Source organism: Clarias gariepinus, chromosome 12 (genome assembly GCF_024256425.1).
Source record: "Clarias gariepinus isolate MV-2021 ecotype Netherlands chromosome 12, CGAR_prim_01v2, whole genome shotgun sequence".
Taxonomy (NCBI): Eukaryota; Metazoa; Chordata; class Actinopteri; order Siluriformes; family Clariidae; genus Clarias; species Clarias gariepinus.
Genome location: NC_071111.1, coordinates 14,076,294 through 14,089,515, shown reverse-complemented (window position 1 = coordinate 14,089,515; position 13,222 = coordinate 14,076,294). Strand labels below are relative to the sequence as shown.

Here is a 13,222-nt window from a genome sequence, read left to right as displayed (position 1 = left end):
CAGGAGGTTTAAAAATCTTCTTGGTCTTGCTGGGGTTTTTCCGTTTTGTTTGGTTTTGGTTTTAGACAGGGTTGGTGTTTGCGACGATAAGATAGCTGGAAGTGCTCTCATTTATTTTATTTTATAGAATTTTGCCTGCCTGAGTTAAAAAAAGCCCTTTCTCTCAGAGCAAGTCTGTGAGCTCTCTCATCAGCATGCTAAGCATCTCCCAGCTCTAGATTTAGCAAAGTGAATTAATTTGGATTTGGGTTGCTAATGATGCTGGCATATGATTACAGCTCCACAAGGGTGTGCAATAGCTCCCTGTACATGAGCGCACAGTGCCGCGACTCCTTTTTACTGTATTCGGTCTTGCACAGAAACAATCAAAGGCAGCTGCTTACTGCTTTACTCTCTGATCCTAAACACACGCTACTAGTTACAAGCTGCTGTAGATGATATTAAGCATAGTCTCTCTCTGTGCACATATCCTTTACTCACACCGATAAACAGGCTCACAGGTTCTCCCTCCTTATCACAAAATATTTAAATCTGGCCATGGGTGGAACAAAAAAAAAAAAAATCCAAGGAATGGCATTAGGAGTATTTGGGCCCCTCCTTTTACAATAGCGGCGCTGAGATATTTACATTTTGAGCCGGGCTGTTCCTTTGTGCTGCCTCTACAAGGCTTGGCTGTGATGGGCTTGTCATTTGATTAACTGAGAGAATTTTTAAAAAGGAATGAAAGGTGATTTAATATCTCCGCTTGGTCTCATCAGCTCAGCTTGGGGATCCAGCTCTCAGCCCGGCAGCTTATTAGTTATAACTATATAGCATGCATAATAAAACTGCTCATTTGCTCATTAATATTAAAATTATCATATTCAGAGCCATGGGCATTAAGATCAATCAAACCCTGGGATTTTCAGGTCAGATGCGAGATCTGCTTATGAGTTTTTTTTTTTTTTTTTTATCTCCTGTCTTATAGAATCTCTTTCTTAGAGCAAAATCACTAAAACCTATTCCAGAAATAAAACATGAAAAAAAAAAACTGTAATATTAAACCAAGGTTATTATTTGGTCACCATTGCTGCATGTTTTAATTAGATATGATTCTTTTATGATATAGAAGACCCCTCTTTTCAAACAGCTATTTTAATTATGCATTTAAATGTATTTTGGGGTCATTTTCATAATCCTAGTTATTTAAATATAGGTATGTTCTCACAAATCGATGTCAGAAGTGCCATGTGAGGTTCAGGGATAGTTCAAAAACCTTCCGGATATTAATAGTGACCATCTCTCAGGGTGTGTGTGTATATATGTGTGTGTGTGTGTGTGTGTGTGTATATTCTGATAAAGCCTGATTTAATGATATATTTAGAGATGAATATTAAATTTGTATTTTATTTTACATATTTTAAATTTATTAATTCATTACAAAATTTCACCAGTACTTATGTATTTATTTACACATTCATTAATTTGTATTTAATTTATTTCTGTTTGTTGTAGAACGCAGTGCGCCACAACCTCAGTCTGCATAAGTGTTTTGTGCGGGTGGAGAACGTGAAGGGAGCAGTGTGGACAGTGGATGAGATGGAGTACCAGAAACGCAGATCTCAGAAGATAACAGGGTACAGCCCTATCTCCGCTTCTCATTTTTTTCTTTTTACATCTTTGACACACAAGCTGCAAAATCATTGGATGTGGGTCAAATTATTCTTTGGTACAATTTGAAACCCCCTGTGTTGAATTAACACTTGGTATCTGTCTGGATTCTGTACTGTAGTGGTAATTAAACTCGACAAAAAACCTCCATCTTCTTGCATTTTCTTTTGTACTTTTTATAATTTCTGTCTTGTTTTTCATCTTAAATTTATAATTTCTGATGTTTGTAACGTAACATGAAATGTGTGCATGGTGCTTGTTGTAGAAGCCACATTTTAATTGAATGTGTGTTTTGTGTTTTGTCCTGATCAGGAGCCCGACACTGGTAAAGAACCTGCCTCCAAGTCTGGGTTATGGAGCAGCTCTTAATGCGAGCCTGCAGGTGAGCAACTAGTTCAGCTATCAGCCGTGTCACACACTTGCACACTCAGAGCATAAAGTGGCAGCCTTCGACTGTGCTAGAAAGTCAGAGTGAGCGTTCAGCGTCTGCCTCAGTACACAGTTTGTGTATCATTTTTTCTATTCTTATAATTACAGCCTGAACAGCAGGAGTATTAATTCTTTAGAGTTTGTGCGTGTGTGTGTGTGTGTGTGTGTGTGTGTGTGTGTGTGAGAGAGAGAAAGAGAGAAAGAGAGAGAACAAGGCTGGCATAAGGAAAGTAGTAAGAGTCTAGAAGGACACCATGTGGCAAAGGCAGGTAGCATCTCTGCCAGTCTGGTTTTCTGCACCTGTTCTTCAGATTGATAGCAGCCCGTGCAAATGCAAGGGCATAAGCATTAATATTTATCCCGTCTGTCATAAATGATTTGGCTTCGTAATGTTGGAGCAGTGAGGCGCTCATGGCAAAAATTTTAAATTTTAATTACTATATATAACTTTAATGTGCAGGAGGCAAAAATGTCAGGAGTTTTTTTTTACTAGTTTCAGGTAAAGTTTCGGGCAGTTGAATAGTAATGTGGACGCTTGATGTTTTTTTTTTTTTTTTTTTTCCCCTCACTGCATGTTTGAAGCCTATCTGCCTCACTAAAGAAGTTGTTTATGGAACTCAAACATACCCTAGAAGAATCTTCTCAGCAGAGGTTTTCTGCATTTATATTACGCTCAAACATTGAATGTGGCACAATAAACTTCATAACGTAAAGTGATGTTAAATTCTAACTTGGACGTATCTGAATGTTCTGTTTGGTCAGGCGGCTCTGGCAGAGACGTCTTTGCCCTTGCTGGGTAACACAGGTTTGATGAACAGCAGCGCGTCAGGTCTGATGGGTGCCAGTCCTCCAGGTTTGCTGAGCGGAAGCCCGTCTAGCCTCTTACAGGGCAGCACCCATGACGAGATCAACGGCTCCCTCGACCACCTCGACACCAACGGTCACAGCAGCCCCGCCTACTCCCCACACCCCCACATGTGAGTTACTACATTTAACATGCATGGCGTTTTGCAGACTCTACTTTGTAAAGTGCCTTACTGAAGTGTTGTATTTGAAAAACATACAGCAATGGACATGAATAAAATGTGCCTGCTGCTTTATTCTATACATAAAAGATACTAATCAGAAACAGCCATTTCTGATTTTACAGTAACATATATTCATTAAATATACCCATCATATCTTAAATTTAAGCACCCGTAATAAAACATAGTGCATACAATATTGGTAGCTCTCATAGTCTCCTTTTTGAAACACCAAAGTAATGTTGATTGAGAAGAATCTTGAATTTTTTTTCGACAAAAAATATATCATTTTCTATATTATAAAATCCACTTTGGAATTTAACTTTTTGGTTTTCACACACAGTGGCCCACAATACATATCACTCATCCAAAGGATTCACTGCTTTAACATTCTCAGCACAAATATATAGGTAGAGTAAATTTACCTTGGTCAGGACTGTTAGTGTTAAAACTAGTGTTCCCTTTGCTGTGAGTACAGTAGGCTGAGCTAAGAATTAAAGCGTAGCCCTGTAAAAAGCAGAAGTGGATCTATCACTTGGTTTTGTGGATCTCATGCCCGAAGTTTACATTAAATTCTCTAGTTTCACCCAACACCTATAAATAGGGACCATCCTTATTACAGATTCAGTTTTAATTACTCCAAAGTCTGCAATGTAGAGGTTTAGATGTTATATTTTATGCACAACTGTTCCTATTAATATTTAGCAGCTAACTGTATCATTAATTACTTTAAAATCTTTGCCTTTCCATCTTTTTTAATGGTGCAGAGAGAGAGAGAGAGAGAGAGAGAGAGAGCAGGTTGATTAAAGATTCATGTGGTGTGAGTTTGAGGAATGTGGATGTAGAGAATGTGCTCCAGACTAATCAGTGATGTCATGTATGTTACTGCACCATGTTTACCCAGCCAAAGATAGGACACTTAGCACCGACCCACATGTATGCGCACACATGCAGGCGTGCACACACAGCCCATATGTAGTGTGTATACATATTCATGTGCAAAAGTAAGAACCCCCTTTTAGAAAAGGCAACTACAATCTCAGATGAACAACTACATTCTTTTTTTTAATGTGACATTATTTATTTAACGTCTAAAAGGAAAAAAAAAAAAAAAGTGGGCAATACTAAGTTGCAGCCAAGTGCAAGTTAAGTTTTAGCCTTCAGTTAAGTTCCAGCCATCAGTCCTTGATTAAATGATCATCAGCAGGTGAGCAAACCTCTATGAAAAGGAAAAACCAAGCAGCATTTCACCCTCATGCCCACTGTCAACCCCAGGACCTGGGCACCTAGCAGTCACTGAGTTGTCTATTAACTTCTCTGTATACCAGAATATTTTAAAGGCAAATGTGAGGCCATCTGGCTGACAGTTAAAGCTTGATAGACATTGAGTCATGCAACAGAACACCAATAAATAATTATCATAATGGCTCCAGATAACCAAAGAACACCAATAAAATAACACCAATAAATAATTATCATAATGACTGAAAAATAAAATAATCAAGGATTTGGATATTCCTAGTCAAAGTTCAGATCACAACCCAACTAACATGCTGTGGTGGGACCTAAAGAGAGCTGTATATACGCAAATGCACAAAAACTTCAATAAAGTGAAGCAATGTTGTAAAGAATAATTTTCACAACGATGTGAAAGACTGACAAATTCATTCATACATACTGTACAGGAAACAATTACTCCTACTGAAGGTGGATCTACAAGAGAATATTTAGTATTGTCCACATGTTGTTTTTTTCATCTTCTTTAACATTTGTGTTAAATAAAAAAGGGAACAGTAAAAAAAGTATAGGTTGTTGTTCGTCTGAGATGGAATTTGCTTAATACTAAGACACAGAATTATATAAATTATATAAAATATTATAAAGATTATATAAGGAACACAAACACACTCGCTGCCCATTTTGTTAAATACACCTGTTCAACTCTTTGTTAAAGCATGTAATTAGCCAGTCACAAAGCAGTAGTTCACTGCATTTAGGGTTATAGCCATGGTCCAGACATAGAGAAGTCCACAGTGAGCATCAGAAGTGATTTAAGCGACATTGAACATGGCAGGGTTGTTGGCACCAGACAGGCGAGTGAGGCGAGTGTTTCTGCTTATCTACTGGGATTAGAGATAATATTGCCAAAATATCCAATAAGGGCAGTTCTCTGTTTGAAATGCCTTGTTGATGCCAGAGGTCAATAGAAAATGGCCAGACTGGTTCGAGCTGATAGAAAGGCAAAAGTAACTCAACTAACATCTCATTACAACTGAGGTATGTCAAAGAGGATCTCTGAACGCACAACACATTGAACCTTAAAGCAGATGGGCTACAGCAGCAGTAGATCACACAAGGTGGCACTATAGTCAGCTAAGAACTGGAAACTGGGGCTATAATTTGCATGGATTCACCAAAATTGGTAGAAAAACTATTTTTTAGTAGTTTAATGAGTTTAAATTTTCGCTGTGACATTTGGAAGGTATGGTCAGTATTTGGCATAGATCTATCCTGGCTGTGGGGAAGATTTTCGTGGAATACTTTGGGACCTTTAGTACCATTTGAGTATCGTTTTAATGCCACAGTATAGCTGAGTATTGTTGCTGACCACATCCATCCCTTTATGACCACAGGATGATAAAGTGCCATAACTAAAATCACCCCATAGTGGTTTCTTGAACAGAACAGTGAGATCACAGTCATGAGACCTCGATGCAACTGAACACATTTAGGATGTGGTTGAACAGGAGATTTACATGATAGATGTGCAGCCAGACATCTGCATCAACTGTGTGATGCGATCTTTACAATATGGACCAAAATCTCTAAGGAAAGTTTCCGGCACCTTGTTGAATCTATGCCAGGAAGAGTTAAGGCTCCCTCGAGAGTTAAGGCAGCTCTGAAAGCAAAAGGGGTCAACCCTGTACTAGCAGGGTGTGCCTAAGAAAATATACATACATACATACATATATACATACATACATATATACAGACATACATACATACACATTGTATAATATTATATATATTTATATGTGAAATTATATATTTATTTATATATTTAAAGATGCCACACTCAGCCATATGTATGCTCTATACGTGTATATATTCCAATGTCCCCCTTCCTCATCGCTGTAATGCAGTCTTCCACCACAGTAGCACAGTCATGCTCATATTAGTCCTGTATGCTACTAGCACATTGCCAAAAATATGTGTGTGTGATTCTTTAAAATGTATCTGAATGGAGTTTAAATGTAGGTGTGTGTGTTAGGTTAAGAAGTGGGACAGAAGCATTAAGTGGGGCAAATCTAAAAGCCAGCTGGAATCCCAGTATATTCATTCCCTCAGGTTATTTAATCTTTAATAATAGACAGTTAAGTCTGTTTCTCTCTCTCTCTCTCATTCTCTCTCTCTCTCTCTCTTTCTCTCCCTCTCTCTCTCTCTTTCTCTGATCTGAGCTTGGACATTAAAGGTGGCAGATGGTGTATCTCCTTTACATGACCGCGACAAAATGGAAGAATTGTGTTTTGTAAGTGCCATTTTTTCAGATGTATTTAATAATAAAGAGGCCTTTCCCCCCGAGAATAAAGTTACAAATACATTGGCCATGTTACATCAGGTGTGTAGTGCGACTGTGTATCGTCTTCAAGTGTTCTTTAGGGAGAAAGAAATTAAAGGAAAAGGAAAGAGGAATTTTACATTTTACACGTGTTGGCGACGTAATATTATCTTATTATCAAATTCATTAAACCAAAGAAATCTGGGCATTATTTATTATTTATGATCTGCAGACGTAAAAGGCATGTCCTGATAAACAAACACATCCAGGCTGGATCTGGTGCCAGCTCGTGGCTTGCTAATGCAAGCCTCTCATTAACCACTAAATGACTCATCCTGATGTCTTAATACAGTGGAGAAGGGACTAATCGTTTTCTTCCCTCCTCCAAGAACACAAGTGTGCTGCTGATTTCTAATAAATGCAAATGAAAGCTGTAAGCCATGCTTCTTCACATGCAGGCTAAAGGCCGGTGTCGGGCTTAATGGCCAGTGCAGCGCTGCCCTGGCCGGGGATCATTTGTCTCCAGGTAATATCTTTAGGCCCATATCTGCAGCCTTGTTTGTTATGGCATGATAAATGTGAGCTGGGTGGCTTTAAAGAGCTGAGCGAAGAGCCGAGGTGCGGGTCAATGGGAGTTTTTATGGCCCTATTCCACATTATATCGCTATAATGCATGTTTACAGACACACTAACAGCACACGTGTTGCAGTGTGGGTGGAAATAGTCATAGGTGTAATTAGAAACGGGCCACAAATGCACTATAAAAATGAGAGCCGGCATAATGCAAGAGACAGAATGAAGTGGTATCCTTGTTTGGAACTGAGTAATCAACTTCATTATTTAATATAATAAGCAGCCACGTTGGGACCTGCTCTTAACCCAGCAGTGACATTCAAGTGGATGACCAGTAAAACGCACTCACTACCATTTTGGTGAAAATGGTGCTGTATATAAAATTAAATCAGTTCATATGATGATCACTTTTCAATGTTGGATGTTGCACCTCCTACAGCATACTTTTGATTCTGCTAGGTACTAGGCTGAATTCTTAATAGATTCACTTTATATAGTATATAATATAATAAATTACAATTATAGAAATGAGTCAAGTGTCAAGGGCGCCAGGTTTTACCTAGGCTTCTGTCTAACCCTCTGGTTTCACCAGACGACATCCCTCCTATTAAAAACAATCATCCATTGAATATTAATTTGTTTTGTCTTTAATATTAAAGCAATCTGTACCTTTTAAAATTCTTTTCAAATTCAAAGTTCCCAGAGTCATTGATGAGTGCTGCCCAAGAGATGTCTTCCAGACACATTCTAATACAGAGACTAGTTGATAAGGTTTCCCCGTCTTTGCGCTCTCTCTCTCTCTCTCTCTCTCTCTCTCTCTCTCTGTCTGTCTCTCATAGTCTGGCGGGATTTCCCGATGCATCCAACGTGTCAGAAATAATTAGGTTTTGTCAGATTTATCATGGTAGCACAAACCTCTTTCCCTGCCAAGGGCCTAGGATCATGTTAAGCCTTGTTTGTGTGTGACAGCGTTATTATTCTTGTTAGTAGCCCCGATTCCACCCTCTCCTCTCCACTGTTTTGCAAGGGGAAGAAGGTACTCACTAACAGCATCACTGTGGGGTTTTTTTTCTTTTCCTCCCCACTCCAATTATTGACAGTCAGTAAAGATATTCATCCATTTGGAGGTAAAAACATGGATCATAGTGTCCGAGCGAACTGACGGTCTAGAGTTGATTAATGGAGGAGCCTAGCTGCAGGTTCTCGCTTCTCTCAAGAAGTGCCACTGCAGCCTCTGCATATTAACGAAGGCCTGCGCTTTCTATTAACAAGATAAAAAAGCTTCACTCCCCCTTTGCTCCAGGGGCTAAAGGGATGAGAAATTCTCCATTATTTATAATGGGGTTGCTGCTTCTCTTTTTTTTCCAGCCAGGTGCCATCAGTAAACCTGAAGTATCAAGCACTTTGCTCTTCACATTTTATGACCGGTTTATTGCGATCAGTTTTTGGAGTGTGTCTGTGAGTGTGGACGAAGGAGTTTTGTCTTACAGTTACTTCTTTAGTCTCAGAATACCAGCTCATCATCAAGTTATAGAGATGGTCCCTGACCTGTACCTGATTAGACAGTCTAAGTACAGGACAAAACAACAAGGCATGATTCTGTAAAAAAATCATAGACGTAGGGCTGGGGTGATTAGCCTGTCCACAACAGTGATTTTTTTTCCCCCAATAACTTCACACCACAAAGCGACTTGCATTATTAATTAAATAATATTATGTCATACATTTTATTTGATGATAAATAGTCAGTCCTTTTATTTGAGAAAATTTATAAGATAAAAATGCAGGTTGTCATGTTACAGAGACACCATGGAAACCTTGTCTTGGCCGAAAAAAAGTATATTAAAAAGAATTCTTACACTGGAAACACCACCCAAAAATGGTTTTCTCACAGAAATCTTACAGTATGATGGCGCACATTTTTTAATATGTTAATGTGAAGCATCCGTCGTACTACTACATTATTGCTATTAGATAATCTATTAGTCTGCATTAATATTAACCTATCAGAATTAATGAATCAACATCTCAGTGGACATTAATTGTTTTTATGTTGGTCTTTTTTTTTTTTTTTTAGGCCTCCAATTCACGTCAAGGAGGAGCCGCTCAACATGGACGATGATGACTGTCCAATGTCACTGGTGACGACAGCCAATCACAGTCCAGAGCTGGATGAGGAACGAGAGCTTGAGGAGGGAAACCTATCAGAGGACTTGGAGTGATGATTTTCTTCACCCCCGTTTGCTGGGACTCCACCCACACTGAGCAGCCCACCCCTCTAACCACTCCACAACCGCAAAAAGGCAGCAAATGGAAGCGAGGAATATTTATTTAGAAAGTGTCCGGGAGACTGTCCCAAAGAACCACTCACAGCCCTTTGAGGACCGAATAAGAACAGGCATCAGATGTCTGCCTTTTAAATGATAATGAAAATATGGACAAGGATTCAGTCAAAATTGCTTGGCCACTTCATACCATACACAGCAGACTCATGGACAGAAACAAAGTGAAAAAAAACTTGAGTCTTATCTGTAGAACCGTTGATGGCCACATATACTGCCAAAAAGTTTAATTTTGTGAATATTTGACCCACAGTAGTCTCTGATGTTAGATACAATTGCTGGTTCAATTCAAGTTGTTGCTATGTTATTATTTGCACAGGAGTAGTACCAGAAATTAGTGTCACTGCCTGTATGTTGCTGAACGCTTTAAATAACAGTATTTCCGTTTGTTTCCTTTTTCAAAGCTTATTTTACATTATGTTTACAACACCACCAACTGTAAATGCCATTTTTAAAGTCACATTAATAACAGACCTGCGGTATCAAGACTGTTGCAGCTGTCCAAAAAAAGTCTCCAATGTCTCTCTATCTCTGTTTGTGCTGAAAAGTGAAATGTGATAACTGAGTTGAAATGTAAATGTTTGTGTAAGCATCATGCTGAGGAAAAAAAAATGTGCATTTCTGCATATTCTCTTCTCTAGTCTCTTTACCTCCTTGTTCTAAAGCTTTGTCTACCTGCAGAGTCACAGGCAACAGCTAGAAACCAAAGCCAACACTATCAATGGCCAATAGCTTAGACAGAAGCCACCAGACTCTTTGGTCATCCTTCTGTGACTTTAACTAGTACAAAGAGAAGCTTTTTTTTTTTCTTTTTTTTTTTTTTAGTTCTGCTAACTACCTTTGAATAACCTCGGGGATCGCATCAATTAGCCCTGTACAAAGATTTGAATGAAGACAGCGATTTTGGTGTTTCATTTAATTCCAGTTGGAGAGTTCCCATTGACCACTTACTGGGTACAGAAAGAGGATGTGGCCTGGCTAGCAGTAGAGAGCAGCTAGACATGGATCATGACCAAAACAAGCATTTGTGTGTCTGTGACGTGTTATATATATATATATATATATATATATATATATATATATATATATATATATATGATTGTGTTGGTTTTATTTTCTTCATCGTTTGTCTCCCCTTTTTTTTACTTAACTAGTGAAATGTAACGTACAGTGGAGTTGTCTAATCTGTCATGTCTTCTTCTATCTGTATGGTTTTCTTCTCAGATCCGTGTCAATTCCGAAACGAAAAACATAGGAACCAAACTTTAAGATATCTAGTGAAGCCAAAAACGTCATGATTTCCAGTTAAAATGATGTGGCTTGGTTATCTTTTAAAAGCAAATAATATAGCCATTATAAAAGAGGAGATCGATGTCAAGAACCTTTTCTAGTTGATATTCGCTTTGCTTCATAGACCTCATTGTATAATCCATGTCTATCCAGATACATTTGGTTCTTTGCAGAGAGTACACTATGCTCTCTGTAGAGATACCCCCCCACACACACTTTTTTTATTAGATTTGAGTTTATTGTTCCGTTCGATCAGCGCTAATGTCATCTAGAAAAGGGTTTGTTGCTTTAACAGTCATTTCTGTTTTTCAGTCAAACCAAAGTTACACAAAATTCTGCCTCCTCTTTTATTAGATAAAAGATGCTAGCACACAAAGCTGTTGTAAGGTTCACTGAAGTCCAGCATTTTTTCCCCCTGCTGACTTTTCCGGTCCTTGTCCAAACATTAAAAACATGACACACATTGTACCTGAAACATCAAGTATATTTTGTGCGTTAAAGAGCATGTGCAGTTATTGCTCTCCAGTGTTGTTTTGGCTTAGCGCAGATACACATAATTATACCACTTCAGCTCAGAAAGGAAGCTGATTCCAGGAACAAAGCTTATCCCTCATCATTCACTGCAAACTGATTTTATTAATTATTATAATCACGCCAAATATTAAGAAGCATATTCTTTGGGGTTCTTCTACTTATCCAAAAAGTCCTTCTGAAAGGTTCTACCTCTTCACCATTATTTTAGATCAAATAAGGCAGTTTGCATGAGTTAACAGAAAGCTACAGGAGCCGTCATGTTCTCCTCTACTTGTTCCATAAGACGTTGCCAATACAGTTTACATTCCACAATGTCAGAGATGGAAGGTTTGCGTTGTCACAGGTTGTCCTGGAACATTTGTAGAATGACTATGTAAACGTATACCTGTAAGGGGATATTGTGTTTTTTTTATTTTTTTTTATGCATGTCTAAACTCATGTGGTGGACTGGAAATATGATTTAATAAAAGCATATAATAAAAAAAAAGATGATCAGGATGATGGCCTAAGTGTACAATGCATAAAATATGCATACCTCAGCCCTACTGTTTTTTGGAAAGGATGGAAAAAAAAGAACTTTCAACCACAGAATGCATATTACCTGTAGATTTTGCATGGGTTTTGTAAAAAAAAAATAATAAAAAGAAAAAAAGAAAAATGTCTAAAATTGTTGCTTGCACATAATACCAGAAAGACCTCCAGATCTGCAATCTGCTCCTCCACTAGATTTAGGATTGTCTGGATTTTTCTGGGATGATTTTGTCTGTATTTTGATAATTGTGCATATTATGTAAAAAGATTAAAAAAATGTTGGTGGATTCATGAATTTACCGGACATTTTTTTTTCTAAGCTAAAAGATCAGTGTTTCTTTTTTCGGGAATTTCATGACTTTTTACTGTTGTCACCTTGCTTGCTGAGAATAGCAAACCTGCTTTTTTCCTGCATCTGCGTTGCGTAGCTGTAAGGCTTTACCTAATGTGTGTATTTATTGCTTGTACCTCTGTGCATACGTTATGGAACATTATGTCTGGCCGTTGAGTCATGTATCCTTTCTATTACTATCATTCTTTGATGATGGGGAATATGATCCTCTGTGTATACAGAAAATTGGGACAGTAGCAAAAAAAAAAAAAAACATGTTAATGTAATTGGTGAATACTTTTTTGTTGTTTTTCTTTCTCTTTTTTTTAAGGTTAAATAATTTTTTTATACTTTTCATTACCGTGTACTGTGTCCATACTTTCAGAGAGTAGAGATCATGATGGAGAATTGTAACAGGCATTATTATTATTATTATTATTATTATTATTTTCTGTATTCATGGCTTTCCACTGCTGAATAAAATAAAGGACCAAAACTAGGATTTGAAACGCTGTCTGCCGCCAACATCAGGGACTTCCTGCTTTTTTGTAGACTGTATACTGTATATGTTTTATTCTTCAACAGCACCGTGTGGAAATCAGGCCAGTCTTATGTTTTTATGCAATCTTAAAAAAAAAAATAGTTGTAAAAGTCATAGCATGAGTAAGAAAGGCAACGGGGAGAGAGAAAGGGAGTGGGAACAACAACAAAAAAAAAAAAACAGTTAATGTTTAATAGCTGTGTTACACATCTTTGTTCGAGCTTCCAGCACCTAGAGTATTGTTTGGAAGAGCAGAACCGAGGAAGATGCCGGCATTGGTTTTTCTCAGTCTAATGCGCTCAGGCCGGGCTCTCCAGACCACCACTTTGATCAGTGAAGAACATGACCTAATGCTGCTTACCTACAGTAAGAGCTAGACTCTGGCCTCCCTGGGAAGGCAGCACATTTTCTATTCAT

The 13,222-nt window shown here is 38.1% G+C and overlaps 1 protein-coding gene across 9 annotated transcripts in view; it reads left to right on the top strand.

Moving 5' to 3' along the window:
- Positions 1-10,615, top strand: part of foxp2 (forkhead box P2) — a 95,193-nt gene extending 84,578 nt beyond the window's left edge. For 6 of the 9 annotated variants that reach the window (XM_053508762.1, XM_053508764.1, XM_053508759.1 and 3 more), the window contains 5 exons: positions 1,495-1,616; positions 1,963-2,032; positions 2,842-3,056; positions 6,577-6,633; positions 9,314-10,615. In XM_053508762.1, coding sequence (XP_053364737.1) covers positions 1,495-1,616; positions 1,963-2,032; positions 2,842-3,056; positions 6,577-6,633; positions 9,314-9,458 — 609 coding nt within the window. In that variant the 3' untranslated portion in view covers positions 9,459-10,615. Of the gene's footprint in view, positions 1-1,494; positions 1,617-1,962; positions 2,033-2,841; positions 3,057-6,562; positions 6,634-9,313 lie in introns of all 9 variants that reach the window. The other 3 variants (XM_053508767.1, XM_053508763.1, XM_053508765.1) reach the window with 2 other exon arrangements.
- The last annotated feature ends 2,607 nt before the right edge of the window (positions 10,616-13,222 follow it).